This window comes from Gossypium arboreum, chromosome 11 (assembly GCF_025698485.1).
Source record: "Gossypium arboreum isolate Shixiya-1 chromosome 11, ASM2569848v2, whole genome shotgun sequence".
In the NCBI taxonomy this organism is placed as follows: Eukaryota; Viridiplantae; Streptophyta; class Magnoliopsida; order Malvales; family Malvaceae; genus Gossypium; species Gossypium arboreum.
Genome location: NC_069080.1, coordinates 57,202,367 through 57,219,906, shown reverse-complemented (window position 1 = coordinate 57,219,906; position 17,540 = coordinate 57,202,367). Strand labels below are relative to the sequence as shown.

Sequence of the window (17,540 nt, the reverse complement as noted above, 5' to 3'; positions counted from 1 at the left end):
AAAAAAAAAAAAAAGCTTTGTTCATCTTTTTTCCATCCTTTTGGCCGAAAATCTCAAGGGAGAAGAAAGGGTCCTTGCTCATGGTTGGTTTGGAATAGGTTGGCCATCCTTGTAGCTAGATTAAGGTATGTTTAATATGGTGCCATGAGATTCATGCATGTTCTTAGTTGCTAGTTTTAGTTCTAATTAGTCCATGATTCAAAACCTTGCTATGTCATGGGGATGATAGTATGAAATGAAAATTTGAGATAAGTAAGGTTAAATTTGATTTGGTAAAATCGGCCATATGGGTGTATATGTTTGTAAAATATATTTTCTTTGTTAACTCCTTACAATCGGTTGTAGGAGTAATATTGGCTTATAAGGTTGAGTTGATTCATGATGTTGTATGTTAGGATTAAAATACTTGAGACTAGATTAGCTTAATGGTGACCATGCATTCGACCTTGAAGCATTAAACAAATGTTGGTTGAGATTTTGATATTTTGAACAAAGATAGTTGTGAAATGGGGTGAAAACCATTAAGTTATACACATAAAAATCCAGCAAGAAGATTAAACTACTAAATGTATTCATTTTAGATCAAGACATCAAAGAGGAGAACCAAGCAAAGGCAAAGCAAAGATAATCGAGTAGTAGATTGGGAATCATTTCATCCGATATAAGGTAAGTCATTAAGCACTTATTTGTACTAATTTAAAGGGTCATAATGTCCAAGTAATGATGCTGAATGGAATGGTAGAATATATATATAAACATGTATGTATGTGGTGATAAAAATATTGAATTGAAAGAAAGCGAGGTGAGATGTATTGAATGATCGGTTTCGGCACTAAGTGTCTTGGTGTAAACATTTATAATCACAAATTGGCACTAAGTGTGCGGGTTCAAATTATACAGCACTAAGTGTGCAAGTTTGATTATATAGTACTAAGTGTGCGAGTTCGACTATTAAGCACTAAGTGTGCGGGCTTATTGCACATCCTCTAATAAACATACATGTTCTATGTGCGGCCTTACCGAAGTCAATCATGGACAGTGATGCGAGTAAACACCTTGAGCTCATGAGGAATGGACATTTTATTTATATTTGGAATTTTGGTTTGGTAAGTCTTGATCTATGTGGTGATTATGCTCGAAAATAAATGCATGCAATGTCATATGGCGTAATGTATGAAATATCAAGTAGGGCTTGGTATGTGACCAAACCGAAATGCCTAAAGAATTATAGTACCGTTTGGGGTGTGGATGGAGGATTTTAATCCCGCATTAATTATTTTCTTTTATGGTATATTATTACTGAACGGCAATATAATGCTTATGGCTTACTGAGTTATATACTCACCGGTGTTTGCTTGTCGCCATTTTAGGTTTCTCGGACTCGTCCTTTTTGCGTGCTCGTGATCGTCATTGGAGTCATCACACGGCTATCAACTTTTGGTATTTTTTGTGTAGTCGGTTTAGGAGAACATTTTGGCATGTATAGGCTAATATGCTTTGTTGAACTTTGGTATGTAAACTTTTAGCCATGCGAAAATGGCATAAATGCTCGGTTGGATTTAGTTCTCCAATGTTAAGTCACAAGTCTTGGTAATTCGATTTCCATGCCTTATGCCATGGTTGATTATTTTGGTGTTAAAATGCATGTTATGGCAATAGTGTAGTAGGGAGATGTTGGATAATGATTAGCCTCTGGTATGGCTAGTCATGATCATGATTTGTGACATGTATGATGAATCACTAGTTAGATCAAAGGAAATCATGAAATAGGCATAGTTGCTTTAGTGACAGGTGCTGGCAGCAGCAGTAACGTGAGATTGAAAAATCACTAAAAATAGTAGGAATGGTATTAAATAGTAAATAAATTATGTAAATGTACCTTGATGAATCTACTTTTATATAGAAGAAACGAAATGGTCATATGAGTTATAAGTTAACAGATATTAAAGTTCTTGTGAAACAGGGCCAGAACAGTTTCTGGATCCCCTGTCCCGACTTTGGAAAATCATTGTAAATTAACCAGAGATAATTAGGAGTCATGCCATACATGTGTAGATTTCGCTCTGAGTCTAGTTTCTATAGAAACAAACGGCATCAGTATTGAGGCCCTGTACAGGGAGATATCCAATTCGTAATGCACAAAGGTCAGTGTAGTCGATCCCTGCAACAGGGGAGAATTTAACTAATAAACTGTACTAATTGGCTAGACCAAAAATTCTAGAAAAAAATATGTAGATGGAATTATGAGTCTAGTTTCAGGGAAAAATTGCGAAACTGATTTTCGAGTTGTAAAACTCAAGTTATGAATTTTGGAGCGACTAGTACACAGATTGGCAGCTTGTCTGGAAACTCTCAATAAGTGGGTTGAAGTCTGTTAACACCTCGTGTTCGACTCCGGCGATGGTCTCGGGTTTGGGGTGTTACAATGGTTGTAAGCATAAGTACATTCATATATATGTCAATGCCTTTGGTGATATGATCATGGTATGCATGGTGAATGTGAATTGTTTGGAAATGTGAATTATGACATGAATGTGAATGTTTGGTAATGTGGTCTATTGATGAGATGATAAATTTGTATGTTCAATAAGGTAACTAGAGAGTAGTTAAATGAAGCCTAATGAAGGTGATATTGACATGAATGATTTATGGTATGATAAATGTTGTGTGTATGATAATTGTTGATATGGCACTAATATGTGATGGTCATAATTGTGAATGGATCACGGTTCATTTTGTATATAGCCTTGGAAGTTGGTTAATGTTGGTTATGAGTATATTTGTATTAATGTCATTTGTGAATGTGGAAACTTGCATAATTTGATGTGGAAAGTTGATGTTTTAAGCATGTTTGAAAATGGAATGAGAATGACATGTTATTGTCATGGTTGTGATTATTTGGTTGCTCTTCATGCTTGAGTTTGTGCCATGTGATGTTGAGTAAATATGTGCAAGTGAGGGTGGCAAAATGGCTTGGTAAATAGCCTTATTTTTGTCCACACGGTTAGACACACGGGAATGTTTCTAGGCTGTGTGTGACACGCGGTCAACCTCATGGGCATGTGATTGGGCCATATGTCCCTTGCACATAAATTGTTGCAAAACAGAATGCTTAGTATCGAGGACATGGGCAGAGACACGAGCGTGTGTTTCAGCCGTCTGAAGGACACGGCCACTGGACACAGGTGTGTGTCTTGACCGTGTGGATTTAATTTGTTCTTGGGTGACAAACAGAGAGTTACAAGGGTTAGGGTCACGGACGTGTGTGACCACACGGCCTGCCCACACAGGCGTGTCCCAAGCCACATAGGTGTGTGACCCCTGTTTTAGTAAAAAAAAGATTTTTAAGTGTCATAAAAATTTCTAAAGTTTTTGGTTTAGTCCCGAACCGCTTACAAAGCATGTTTTGGGCCTCGTAGGCTCGTATTAGGGACGATATGAATGTTGTTAAAAAGTTTTAAATTTGGATGGAAATTCACGTCTTGATTTTGTATGATTACTTGTGTATAAGTTCGGTAATGCCTCGTACCCTTTTTCGACGTTAGATATTGGTAAGAGATGTTACATTTAGTGGTATTAGAGCTATGGTTTAGTTGATTTTTAGAGTAATATAGCATGTATGAGAGTCTAGCTATACATGTCATATATAACCTGTGATAGTGTGATATCTCCTAACTCCAATGAAATTATTTTGTTAAAACAAAGATGCTTTCCAATCGAGCTACTTTCGAAAACGCTGAAAGTGATACTAAGATATTTGAAAATGTGTTTGTGATGAGTCGAAACTTGGAAAGGTATGAATAAGAGTTCATGATATGTATGTGATGATGTACAAAATGAAATAACTATAAGTTGAGAAATATGGGTAAAATGTCATTGTTTTGGTTGAAAGTTGTGTTTCAATAGATTATCGTGATTTTATGAAATGAAATGAAAGTTTATATTGTGATAAACTCATCCATGTTTGTTTGGCATTCATATGATGTTATGTGCTTGACTTGTTTGATTAAGTGAATGTGATGAGAAAATTTACTCAAAATTTATGGAATGTATATATATGTGTGCATTTGTCTGAATAAGATAATCGAAAAGTTCGTGTAACATTAACATATATGTTAAATTTCCTAAAGTGACTTATATAATTGTGATGATATTATGATGATGATGATGATGAATGTTAAGTCACATATATGTATATATGAGAGTAGAGTTAGAGGCCTTACGACCTCACTCCCTTACTAATGTGGTATTTTATAGTGAAATTTCATGAGATTTATTTTGAATGAGATCATAAATGAGAGACTAAAGAGTTCAATAGCAGAATAACTAATAATGTGGATAGAGTTGAGAATATTTTGGCAAGTGAATACAGTTTTGGAAAAGATGTCATGTTATTCTAAAAATCATTCTGATTTCGCAATGTCACTGTTAAAGAAAAAGTTAATCTCGGCTAATCGACTCATTCAAGTATAATGTCTACAGTATATATTTGCTGGAATTTCTTCTGGATTGATTTTCGTTAGTGAATGGAATAATATGGGACTAGTGATGACAAAATTAGTCAAAGGAATGATATTTGAATCATAAAGATGTCTGAGTGTAACAGTTGTAATTGAATAGAATATAATGATCTCTTTTGGTATTTTATATATTCACTTATCCTTAGAGATATATGTAATTGTTTGTTTTCTGATGAAATTCTTATCATATGAGAATGCCAACTGATTATAATGTTAGATGAAAGCACTGTTGGTCAGGTTGGTTGATGATCAGCATATCTTATCTCTCTCTCTTTGGGATTCTATTCTATTATGTTTGGAATAAAAGTTGATGGTGAAAATTTATGCGAGGCTATTCTTCTGTTTCTACTGGATTTTTTTGTGTTTTATATATATTTGGAAAATATATTATCTCTATTACAATTGATTCCAGAGTGTGTAAGCATTGTTTTTCTTCTGGTTTTCTCTGAAGAATCATCAAGATCTTTATTATTTTCATATGAGTTATGTTCTCAGACTTCTAGTATGGCATCACATCTTGGATTTCTTTATCTTAATTTTCTTATCATCTATATTTCATAAATTATCAATCATGGCTCATCTTTAAAGTGTGTTCTTCAGCTTGTGATAACTATGTCTATTATGAGTGTATTTCTAGTTCGATCATAGGAACATGGTGATTCTGGTATCAAGATTTCTCTAATTTTCGTGAAAGGAATTGACATAAGCAAAGGTATAGATAATGGAAGTTCAAGCTCAAATTATATGATAGTTTTCTTTTCTCAGGTAAGTTTGATTAAGGTCAATGAGTTCAATCAAGATATTTTGTTTTCTTGAGCTAATGCAATTGTAAAGATCTTTGATTAGCATGTTAAAGGAATTATAAAAGATTGTATGATTGAATTGTTTAACAAAATAAAGAAATGAATATTTTGATATGTTATTATTTGATAGTTGAGATCGATTCAGTTGTTTTTATCAGAGCGAGTAGGTTAGTTGAAATGTATCTTGAGTTATATGCATTAAGGTTTATTCTCAGGTAAGCGAACAAAATCTTGTACATTTCTGGGTCAATAGACGGACAGTTTGAAAGAAGAATTCATATTCTAGAAATTGTGATACAGAGATATACTTTTTAGATTTGTTTTAATTGAATGATGTCGTTATGAGTTAAAGCTGTTCCAATTGATAAAATTATCACATTCGTGAAAGTTTGAATAGTCTGTTGCATGTTAGCAAAGTTGAAAACAGTCGAAGGTGTTATTAACCGAAGCACTGGTTCTGGGTTCTACTTGAATTGAGTAAAGAATTCATGATTTTTTTTTAGTGATGCACTATTGAACCTTTTGGAATGTGTTTTAATACAAGAATGTAGAATGACAGTTTATGCTTTCAGACAGATAAAATCTCATTAAAAGAATTGTTCGACGAGTGACTTAGAGTTGGCTGTTAGTATGTGTGTGTTGAGAAATTGATGATATTTTTTTTTTGATGAAAGATGTCATATGCTTCTTGATTCCAAGAGTATAAAGTATCTAATGTTACAGAAAAATTTAAAATTAAGACAACGTTGATGGCTTGAACTATTGAAAGATTGTGAATAATTAACGATTAACCTTTGAGGAAGTAGATATAGTTACAGATGATTGAATGGAAAGCCTTTGTTCATTTTGTGAGTGTTGGTTACATGGATAATCTTATTTGATGGAAGTCTAAATCTGGCTAAATTAGAAAGCTAAAGCAATGTTTTCTTTGCAAGATTGAGAACCTTAGGAGTGTGATAATAAGCGGTAAATTCAATGAGTACAGTGTGAGACGACTTTTGATATTGATTTCGGTTATTATTACTTCGAGATAAAATTCGCGCAATGAATTATCCAGAGCTTATGTAGAAAATGTTGTACGAGACTCAATAGTTTGTTCGTTCAAGGAGTAATAAATATGCAGTTATTTGAAGAAGATGTCCTGATGATCAGGAATATAATCTGATTATGCAGTTGCATCTTGGAATTGTAATATATATTTAGATTAACGGTAAGCCTGAGAGAGTAATTCAGATCTTTGATGCTACGCTCCGACATTGTGTTTCAGAGTTCAAAGGTGATTGGAAAAAGATATATGGGGTGGAATTGATTTTTTATTTTGAGGAAAAAGGTGAAAGTTGAAAGCAACTTCAGGCTGACATAAGTGGTATACAGATTTGAAGATTTAAGATATTGGATTCTAGATCGATGACAGAATGTAGTATTCCCCTCGAAGGGGACTCTTCGATGAAGTAGAGGAAACTACAAAAACGTTACTCTACTACCTTTTTTGGTAAGATTTTCGAGAAAGAAAATCCCTAAAAATGGGACAGTTGTAAAAGCCTGATTTTGGGTCTAGTCGGAACAGTGGTTTCAGGACCACAAATTCGATGTATAAAAATTTTATTTCTATTATATTTTTATGGTCTACAATTTTATGGGATGATTTCGTGAAAATTTTGACGTTTGGGCACTCAATTTAGTTAAAAGGACTATATTGTAAAAAGTGCAAAAGTTGAGTTCTACATGCTAGAGATGTCTAGTTGCTATGAAATTTTAAATTGGAGGTCCTTAAATGGTAATTAGACCATTGGTTAAGTTGTTGGACAAAAATGGACATGGTTAGGTATATTTCTAAAGTTTTTTATTAAGGGAATTTTAGTAATTTAGTAATTAAATGAATTAAAAAGCCAAATTAAAAGCCAATTTTTGTCCATCTTCCTCTCATGGCTGAATTTTATAAGGAGAAACCATGGCTAGCATTTTTCAGGCTTCTAAGCTCGACTGTAAGTCCGTTCTAGCTCTGTTTTTAATTATTTTTATGTTTTTGAAATCCTTGTAACATGATCTATCTATTTCTACAACTAATTTAAGAAATAATCACAGTCTAAAATTTTAACCACGATGAATATTTGTGTATTTTGATGTCTAATGGTAGAAAATGTATGTTTGGTGTATGATAAACGACTTTTGCTAAGTGATTTTTGATGAAAATGCCTAAAAATAACTTATTTGTAAAAAGTTGTAAAATGGGTGTTAAAATGTGAATAAAAGAAAAATGTGGGCTGCTATAAGCATGTATAAGGTTCGGCTAGGCATGGGTATTGAAGAAATTGAGTACATTTCATTTTACTAGTCCAGGGACTAAATTGTAAAAATGTCAAACTTTAGGGGCAAAAATGTAAAATTTTCCATAATGTGATTTTGGGCTGATTTGAATGGTATAATGATTAAATAAGTTAAATGTGATATTATAGATAAAGAAAAACGAGGTTCGGAATTAGAATAGGGAAAAACAAGTATTTGACGGTTAGGTCATTTTCGCCATTTTTATGTCGAGGTAAGTTCGTATGTTTAATAAGCATTAAATTATATATGTGTAAATACTTAATTGATATGATTATGGTAAATGTTATACTATTGAAATGAAATGTGAATGCTATTGAGTACAATACTACAGAAATGACTGACAGAGATTTGATACAGCGAAAATCGCGGTTGAACCTTAGGAATAGATAGGATACAAATGTCATGACATTAGGGTTATTGAGATTACGTGTAAGACCATATCTGGAATATGACATCGATATGAAACTTCGTGTAAAACCATATCTGGGATATGACATCGATATGAGACTTCGTATAAGACCATAGCTGGGCTATTGGCATCAATACGAGATTACATGTAAGACCACATCTGGGATATGACATTGGTACGATACTGTGTGTACGAGATTCCCGAGTATTCTTATTATTCCAGGTGGTTCAACGGGTAATTTAATGGGTATGTCAAAGAAAAGAAAGAGCATGTAAGTATTACGAATTGGTACAGGTATGTACGTAAAGTTTATAAGCATTGACTTTATAAAATTGTGAGTTCATGATTTCCATGAGAATATTTTTTGAAAACCTTGTGGTTATTGGTCTATACTTGTGATGTATGAAATTCATGATAAATTCGGTTGAAGATCATCTGATTGGCTTTCGGGCCAAATTGAGTTGTGAAATAGCGTGTTTTGTTCACTTAAATTGCGATTTATCAGATATGAGAATAAGGAAACATTGGTATAACTGCATATTAAAATGGTTACGAAAGTACTGGAAGATAGCAGTTTAGGTAATTGAAAGATATTAAGATATATGCTTGGAAATATGAGTACACATAATCAATGTGCATGTTTACTATAAGCTTTGAAATGATTTGTTAATTGCTATAATATGTTACAAAGGAGATATTACAGTTGTTAGGCTAATGCCAAAATATGTTAAATTATGCTTATAAGTTGATTGAGTAAACATAGTGACTGAATTAAGTTATAACTATAAGATTCATATTAATTTTGTATTATCTTGTTTTTAATTTGTTGGATTGGATAAAAATTGGGTAAGAGTTGCTTGTTATTTTCATACGGACTTACTAAGCTATATAGCTTACCCCCTTCCTTTTCCATGTTTTATAGTGTCGTCAAGCTAGTTCTAGTTGGAGATTGCCAGAGATCCTATCACACTATCAAGCTATCATTTTGGGTATTGATGAATTCAAGTATTTGAGTTATGGCATGTATAGAGACTTAGTCATTTTGTTAAATGCGTCATATGATTTTAGCCAATGTATTGGCTTGTAAATGTCAAAGGCTTGTTTTGATATTTGGCCATGTAAACTGGCTTATTTGGCTAACATGGTTGTGAGCCTAAGTAAATTCATATATATGTCAATGCCTTTGGTGATATGATCATGGTATGCATGGTGAATGTGAATTGTTTGGAAATGTGAATTATGGCATGAATGTGAATGTTTGGTAATGTGGTCTATTGATGAGATGATAAATTTGTATGTTCAATAAGGTAACTAGAAAGTAGTTAAATGAAGCCTAATAAAGGTGAAATTGACATGAATGATTTATGGTATGATAAATGTTGATATGGTACTGATATGTGATGGTCATAATTGTGAATGGATCATGGTTCATTTTGTATATAGCCTTGGAAGTTGGTTAATGTTGGTTATGAGTATATTTGTATTAATGTCATTTGTGAATGTGGAAACTTGCATAATTTGATGTGGAAAGGTTGATGTTTTAAGCATGTTTGAAAATGGTATAAGAATGACATGTTGTTGTCTTGGTTGTGATTATTTGGTTGCTCTTCATACTTGAGTTTGTGCCATGTGATGTTGAGTAAATATGTATAAGTGAGGGTGGCAAAATGGCTTGGTAAATAGCCTTGTTTTTGTCCATACGGGTAGACACATGGGCGTGTGTCTAGGCCATGCATGACACACGGTTAGCCCCATGGGCATGTGATCGTGTCGTGCGTCCCCTGCACCTAAATTGTTGCAAAACAGAATGCTCAATATCGAGCACACGGGCAGAGACACGGGCGTTTGTCTCAGCCATGTGAAGGACACGGCCTCTAGACACGGGTGTGTTTCTTGGCCTGGTGACTTCAATTTGTTCTTGGGTGACAAACAGAGAGTTACACAGGTTAGGGACACGGACGTGTGTGACCACACAACCTACCCACACGGGCGTGTCCCAAGGCACACGGTCGTGTGACCTCTGTTTTAGTAAAAAAAAAATTTCTAGGTGTCGTAAAATTTTCTAAAGTTCTCGATTTAGTCCCAAACCGCTTACAAAGCATGTTTTGAGCCTCGTAGGCTCGTTTTAGGGACGATATGAATGTTGTTAAAAAGTTTTAAATTTGGATGGAAATTCACTTCTTGATTTTGTACGATTGCTCTCGTATAAGTCTAGTAATGCCTCGTACCCTATTCTGGCATTGGATACGGGTAAGGGATGTTACTACATGTGTCTTTCTAAGAAATAATGTCTTTAAAAAAACATATAATTATTCATTTAATATTATAACTATTCAAATAGTATTGTTTGAATAGTTATAATTTTTTTTCAAAAATCAAATGATATAATTTTTGACCAATGACCAAAAAATTTATCTTTTGATTAATTACCGTCATTCATTTATAGTTATTGAAATATTATAAATATATAAAAATATTCCAACAATGTGAAAGCTAAAATCTCCGAGTCCAAATGGATTGAGGATAATTGTGACAGCCCTAATGTGACCCTAGTCGGGAAGTGGTATCGGGGCCACAAAATCGAGTCATAAAAATAATTAGCTATCATATTTGATGCTTATTATATGTATATATGCATGTGTGAAAATTTTATATTTGAATTTTGTTTAATCGTAGGTGAATTTTAGTAAATAGGACTTATGTGAGAAAATTTAGAAATGTGCTAGGCAAATGTAAAGTGGCTTATTAATGCATGTTATAGAAATGGTGGGTTTGCATGTCAAATTGCCCAATATTTGAGCTAGTGGCCGGCCATGCTATGGGGCATAGCATATTTTAAGTATGGTGTGCTAATGTGGTATGTAGGAAACAATAAAATAAAAAGCTAGTAATAAAGAAATGGAAAAAGGAAAATGATGAAAACAAAGAAAAAAAAATGTTCATCCTTTTTCATTCTTCTTGACCGAAATTCAAAAGGAAAGAAAGGAGGAAATGTTGAAGAGATTCGGCCATGCTTGTAGCTAGGTTAAGGTAAGTTTGATGTTGTTCCATGAGATTCATGCATATTTTTGATGTTAGTTTGAGTTCTACCTAGCCCATGGTTTAAATCTTGCTATGTGATGAAGATGATACTCGACCATGGGTGTTGTTTTCTTGGTTGGTGTTTGTTTCATGCTAAATCTAGATGAACAATGGGGGTTGTCATTTAGGTTAAGATCAAAGAAATTAATCTTGTTAAAACTTTGAACTAATAATGCCCATATGTGTAATAGCCGAACATAGACTTTGTTTAAAGTCTTGGTCAAAGGCCGGTTAAGTGTTTTGGAAATGATTAAGCTAGGTGTTTAATCTTTTTGGTTCGGCATAGTACATAAAATGTTGCTAGATGGAGAAAAATTCGGCCAAGAAGAGGTGTGCTAAGGCGAATATAATTTTGTATATTAATGAGTAATGCATGTGTTGAATTGATGGAATGGAGAGGATGCTTTAATAGTGCATATATGTGTATTAGCCAAGTTTGAACTTGAAACAAAATGGTATTTGGTCAATACAAGTGACCATACTTGTAGAATGTATTAAGTATGCAATCGGCCTCAACATAGACATGCATATTCGCCACACGAATGAATGCATAGATTGATGTTGTACATTCGCTATAGGTAAGCATAATGATGATCCTATCTTGACTTAGACAATCGGCTCAAGGAGAATTTGTTAAGTGCTTAGTTAATTGATATTAGGTTAATGATGTGTGTATTTGGTCATAAAGGTGCACATGAGGAAATGTTTGATTAATTGTACTAAATTGCTCAATGTGATTAAAATGCCTATGACCATTTTGTATTTGAACTAAAGGTGGCCATATGACCCATCAAATTCATTGTCATGTTCGGCCATAAGCTAGCATAATGAGACTTTAATAAGTTAAATTTGTTTGAATTAGCTCAAGAGCTTAGAGGACCAAAGTTGGATAAGGGAAAGGAAAAAGTGATCGAATAGCCGCCGAAATCGTTCGACAACATCCGAGGTAAGTTTTCGAGTAATGGAGCTTAGATTATGATTCGATTAGATTATGTCTTAAGTAAATCAAAATCATGCCCTTTGTATGTGGCTATTGAGCCGAAATTTGTAAGTGTGATAAGTGTTTTGTGTTTGAGCTTTGGTAATGAAAATGAAATATGGATGTGTCATGATTTATTGATATATGTGCATGGTTATTCGAATGATATCCGGGCTAAGTCCCGAAGGCTTTTGTGCTAGGTGACTATAACCGGACTAAGATCCGAAGGCATTCGTGTGAGTTGCTATATCCGGGCTAAGACCCGAAGGCATTTGTGCTAGCGACTATATCCGGGCTAAGTCCCGAAGGCATTTATGCTAGTGACTATATCCGGGCTAAGACCCGAAGGCCTTGTGCAAGTAGTTATATCCGGCTAAATCCCGAAGATTACTTGAGTTTGGGAATGAGCGATCTGCTGTAATAATTTCAATTAATACGCTCGTAAAAACTCAACAACAAGGTATGTGTTGTACATGCATTGGATTAATTGATTCCTCTTAAATAGTATTCGCTCAGTCGATTAAGGAGCTTCCGGTTTTTGGTTAAGTTGATCCCTTATGTATGAATATAAGGGTTGGAAATGTGAAGTAGGACTGATTTTTGAGAATATATGTGTATGTGAAATTATCCGTTTAGTTATATGAATGCTATACTTCAGTTGAGCCTAATTTCATTGCTCAAAACTTACTAAGCATTAAATGCTTACTCCGTTCTTTGAATCTCTGTTTTATAGATTTTGGTTCGTCAGCTATCGGACTCGGAGTGTCAAGTCGAAGTCGCCCACACTATCAAAGCCCTTTTGGTACACTTTTGGTTGAACTTTGAAATGGCATGTATAGGACTACCCTTTTGTTGTTGGTCATGGACCCTTTGGTTTTGTATAAATTTGGATAGTCATGCGAAAATGGCTTATATACACTTTGAGCTTAATATTATAATCGTCTTGTATGATGTTCATTAAGAGGTATGGAAATGTTTGGGAACCGATTAGCCATTGGAATGGTTAATCGTGATCATATTTTGTGCTATATATGCAAAAGGGCTAGTTGAATCATGGAAACTACTTAATAGGTAAAGTCTACCTTAAAAATAGATGCTGATAGCAGCAGTGACGTGAATGTGAAAAATCACTAAAAATAGTAGGAATGAAATTAAATAGTGAATAAATTATGTAATCGAACCTTGATGAATCTATTTTTATAGGAACGTAACGAAATGATCATATGAACAGTATATTATGAGATATTTAAGTTTTTGCAAAATAGGGCCAGAACGGTTTCTAGATTCCCTGTTCTGACTTTGGAAATTCATTATAAATTAACCAGAGATAATTAGAAGTCATGCCATATATGTAAAGATTCCTTTTCGAGTCTAGTTTCTATAGAAACAAACGGCATCAGTATTGAAGCCCTGTACAGGGAGATATCCAAGTCGTAATGCGCAAAGGTCAGTATAGTCGAACCCTGAAACAGGGGAGACTTTAACTAATAAACTGTACTAATTGGCTTGACCAACAATTTTAGAAAAAAATTTGTAGATGGACATATGAGTCTAGTTTCAGGAAAAATTTACGGAATTGGTTTTCGAGTTTTGGAACTCGAGATATGAGTTTATGGTGACAGTGACGCAGTTAGCCAGCTCGTCTGGAAATTTAAAATGGACTGTGCAATTAAGTGATTTAAGTCTGCGAACCCCTCGTGTCTGACTCCGGCAACGGTCTCGGGTACGGGGTGTTACAATAATCGTTGGAGATTTGTAGAGAACTCCTCCATCAACAGACAGATTTGAGTGATTGGTGCCTGTTGGAGGCTAATGATGGTGTTTCTGGTGTAGCATGTTTTCTATTGCAGCAAGTTTGTTTTTTATGCACTTGCATGCATCTAACTTTCTTTTTAGGTATGTTTTTCAGGTTCAAACTTTTGTTTTGGGGATTGATTCAAGTGTTTTTGTTGTTGCGTTTTGATGTTTTTTTTTCTCTAACCCTTTGGTTAGTGTTCCCCCCCCCCCGGCTGGTTTTCTTAATAAATATCTTATTTCTTTGTTGAGAAAAAATAGATAAATAGCCGTAACTATTTTCGACCATTCTAAAAAGTTTTATTTTTCATGATTTTAATCAATTTAAATTTATAATATTTTATCTCAAAAGTTATTCCGCTAATTATTAATTTTATAATAACTTTAAATTGAGAAAATAATTTATTTATCTGTATTTTAAATTTATGAAATTAGAAATTATCAACTTTAATAGGAAAACCTACAAATAATTTAAATCTAAAACTATATTATTCAACATAATTCATGTATTAAAATAAACATGAATAACTAAATATGAAATTATTATAATTTAAAATAGTTGAAACTCGAATACAAATTTAAAATTAACCCAACTCGCAATAATTAAAAAATTTAAAATTTAAATTAATCCAATCTAGACGCCCAAACAACAGGTGTAATATTTCCCATGCCATTAGGCTTTACCAGTTCAGATGAGGCTGAACAAATAATAGCCATGAAAATTGCTGCTTCACGACTAAACAATTTTTTGATACACATGACTCTCCAGGTGCATTTTTGGCTTGATTTGAATTTAGTTTGGATTACTATATTGAGATGGGTTAAATTTTATGGCTGGTTCAGGTGTTGTACATGTGTTTAGTTTGTCATTTGTTTTTTATTTGTGTGATTTTGAGTTTGGAGTATCTCTTTGTCTTGGAGTTTGTTTGGGCATGGGCACGGTCATGGCAGTTTTTTAAAGTGATTCACTGTTTGTAAATTATGGTCTTTGCTCTTGCAACACCTTTTATTTATGATAAAAAGAAAAAAATTGCTGTCTATATTTTCTGCAACTCTGGGAAGTTGAATGGATCTCAGCTGATTGTTGAATCATCTTCTAATTCCGTGGCTGCAATTAATTCGAGTAAAAATAACAAGTCAAGGCCATGGAGTTTGTTTCTTAGGGGAGAATGATCTGGTGAAAATTCCTTAATTGCCGACTGTGTTTTGTGTAATTAAGTTATCATAGTAAAACGTATAGTCCTGTAGTAAACCTTATTCATTAGGATTTATTTTAGAAAGAAACAGATGCAGTTGTTCAAAGTAAAAGAGACCGATCCATACATTTCTTTCCCAATCTCTTATCACTCTACTTGAGAGCTGTTGGAAATTGGCACAAGCCAAAGGGGTGTCCTCCTTTGACAAGCAAGTCCACCTTCTTCTTCCATGCTAATGTCTTCTCTCTTCATGTCATTAGGCAACTCCCAATGAAACCAGTAGAGCATGTTAGCCAAGGTGAAGTCAACATTTGTGGCTCCCATATCCAATCCAGGGCAAATCCGACGACCAGCTCCAAACGGCAGCAAATTGAAATCCGACCCTCTAAAGTCGATGCGACTTCCCTCGAATCTTTCGGGATAAAACTCATTGGGGTTTTCCCAACCGTTGGGGTCTCTGCCAATAGCCCAGACATTAACCAAAATTCTTGTTTTAGGAAGTATATCAAACTCACCCACTTTAAATTCCCGCATAGCCTCTCGAGGGGTAATATAGGACCGGTGGGTCATGTCTGAAGGTCTCTTTAACATCCATTTTGAGGTATTTCAATTTCGCAACATCTTTTCCTTCTACTTTTTCCTTCTTCCCAATGCAGTTTCTTATTTCAGCTTGCACCTTGTTCATCACTCTTGGGTTCTTTATCAGCTCTGACATTGCCCATAAAATCGTTGTAGAAGTGGTGACTATGCCGCCGATAAACGCATCCTGCGGCAATACACAATAAGATGGAAATGAATTATGAATTGTATTGAAATATGATTAGTTAGGGAAAAACAAAGATGATGATACCTAATAAACTTACAAAGAGCATGGCCTTCACACAATTCTCTGTTACCCTGAAACTGTTGCTTTCATCTTTCATTAATCTTATCAAGAAATCAACAAGATCCTCTTGCTCTGGTTTCGACCTTGCATGATCCAGATGTTGGTCAAGCACCATTTGCAGGTAACCATCAAACTGGTGAAAGCTCTTCTCAAGCCTACCACTGAGCCCTGTCAAAGCATCTATAATTCTTCCTATCCTTGGGAAAAAATCCTCGGCCGAGAAGCTAACCAACATTTTCGTAGCTTCACCAAGAACATTGTGGAAGACTTGGTCCTTGAATTGGTCCGTTCCGTATATCTTACCGAAAGCAACCGTACCAATGATACCATCTGCGAGTGCAAATATCTTTTCGTTGAGGTTGACTGGTTCCGGTAAAGCCTGAGACAAAGAAGTGATCAATTTATCAACCTCAGCTTCCCTTGCGTATGCAAAAGATTGTACCCTCTTCATGCTCAAGAGCTCGGAAATGAAAACTTTACGCATCTCCTTCCAATGATCACTGTATGGCGAAAACAGCACGTCTAGGCCATTGTAGGAGAACCTGTTAGGCCCGGGGGACGAAGGAGGGGTGCAACAATAAAGGTCATGAATTTTGAGGACTTGTTGAGCTGTTTTAGCAGACGAAACAATCACCGTAGTTGCGCTGCCTAGCTGCAATAACATGATGGAACCGTATTTCTTGGACAAATTTTCAAGGGAACGATGACGCAAGTTCCCCAAAAGATGCAAGTTCCCAATGAGAGGGAGCTTTGGAGGACCTGGGGGAAGCTTAATACCTTTCATTCTCTTGCTCTTCTCCTCCTCCATTAGAAACAGTGTAAACACTGTGAGGAAAAGAATGGAAGGCAGCCATTCTAACTGCAAGAAATCAAATACCAACATTATTGAGATGCGTTCTTCCATATGCATTGGTTCGAACTCATATTTATAGCCTCAAGAGTCCTAAATGGTTCAGCTCTCTGCCCGTTACACTAGTATCAAAGATTCTTCCCTCTTCATGCTGAAGGGCTCCGAAATGAGAACTTTTGATTTATTCGTGAAAAAACAATATAAGTTCAAATTCACAACTTCGGAATAAAATAAAATTCTGTTTTAATTAATCTCCATACGAAAGCTTGTTTAATTAAATAAATTAAACCTATAAACGAACTTCCCTAAATTGTTTAAAGTTTTACCAAATAAACCTATATTGTCATGGTTAGATTAATACTAACCCAAATTGATCCTAACAAATTTCATCAAAAAAAAAATCTGACTAAATATGCTATACTTGCTTATTTTCAATTAGTTTAAGTTGTTAAGAAAATACTTCACGACTGAAACATGTCCAAGTGTTTTTTTTTTGTTAAGTTCATTGTGTCAAAGTTTGTTCCTATTTTTAGAAATTAGTTATTTGTGTGTTGCTTAAGTTGAGGAGAAAGTTAGTGGTTGTTGTAATACCCCTAACCCGTATCCGTCACCGAACTAGGGTTAAGAGGCATTACCGGACAAATCTGAACATTAACATATACTTAAGCATAAAAAAATCAAACATACAATAATC

At 34.5% G+C, this 17,540-nt stretch overlaps 1 protein-coding gene across 1 annotated transcript; it reads right to left on the bottom strand.

Annotated features, from left to right (window-relative positions):
• Nucleotides 1–15,257: 15,257 nt before the first annotated feature.
• LOC108477467 (2-methylbutanal oxime monooxygenase-like) lies at nt 15,258–16,906 on the bottom strand. The gene is given in 3 exon segments (XM_017780015.2): nt 15,258–15,666; nt 15,668–15,876; nt 15,974–16,906. Coding segments are annotated over 3 exon segments (1,551 nt in total).
• Nucleotides 16,907–17,540: the final 634 nt, after the last annotated feature.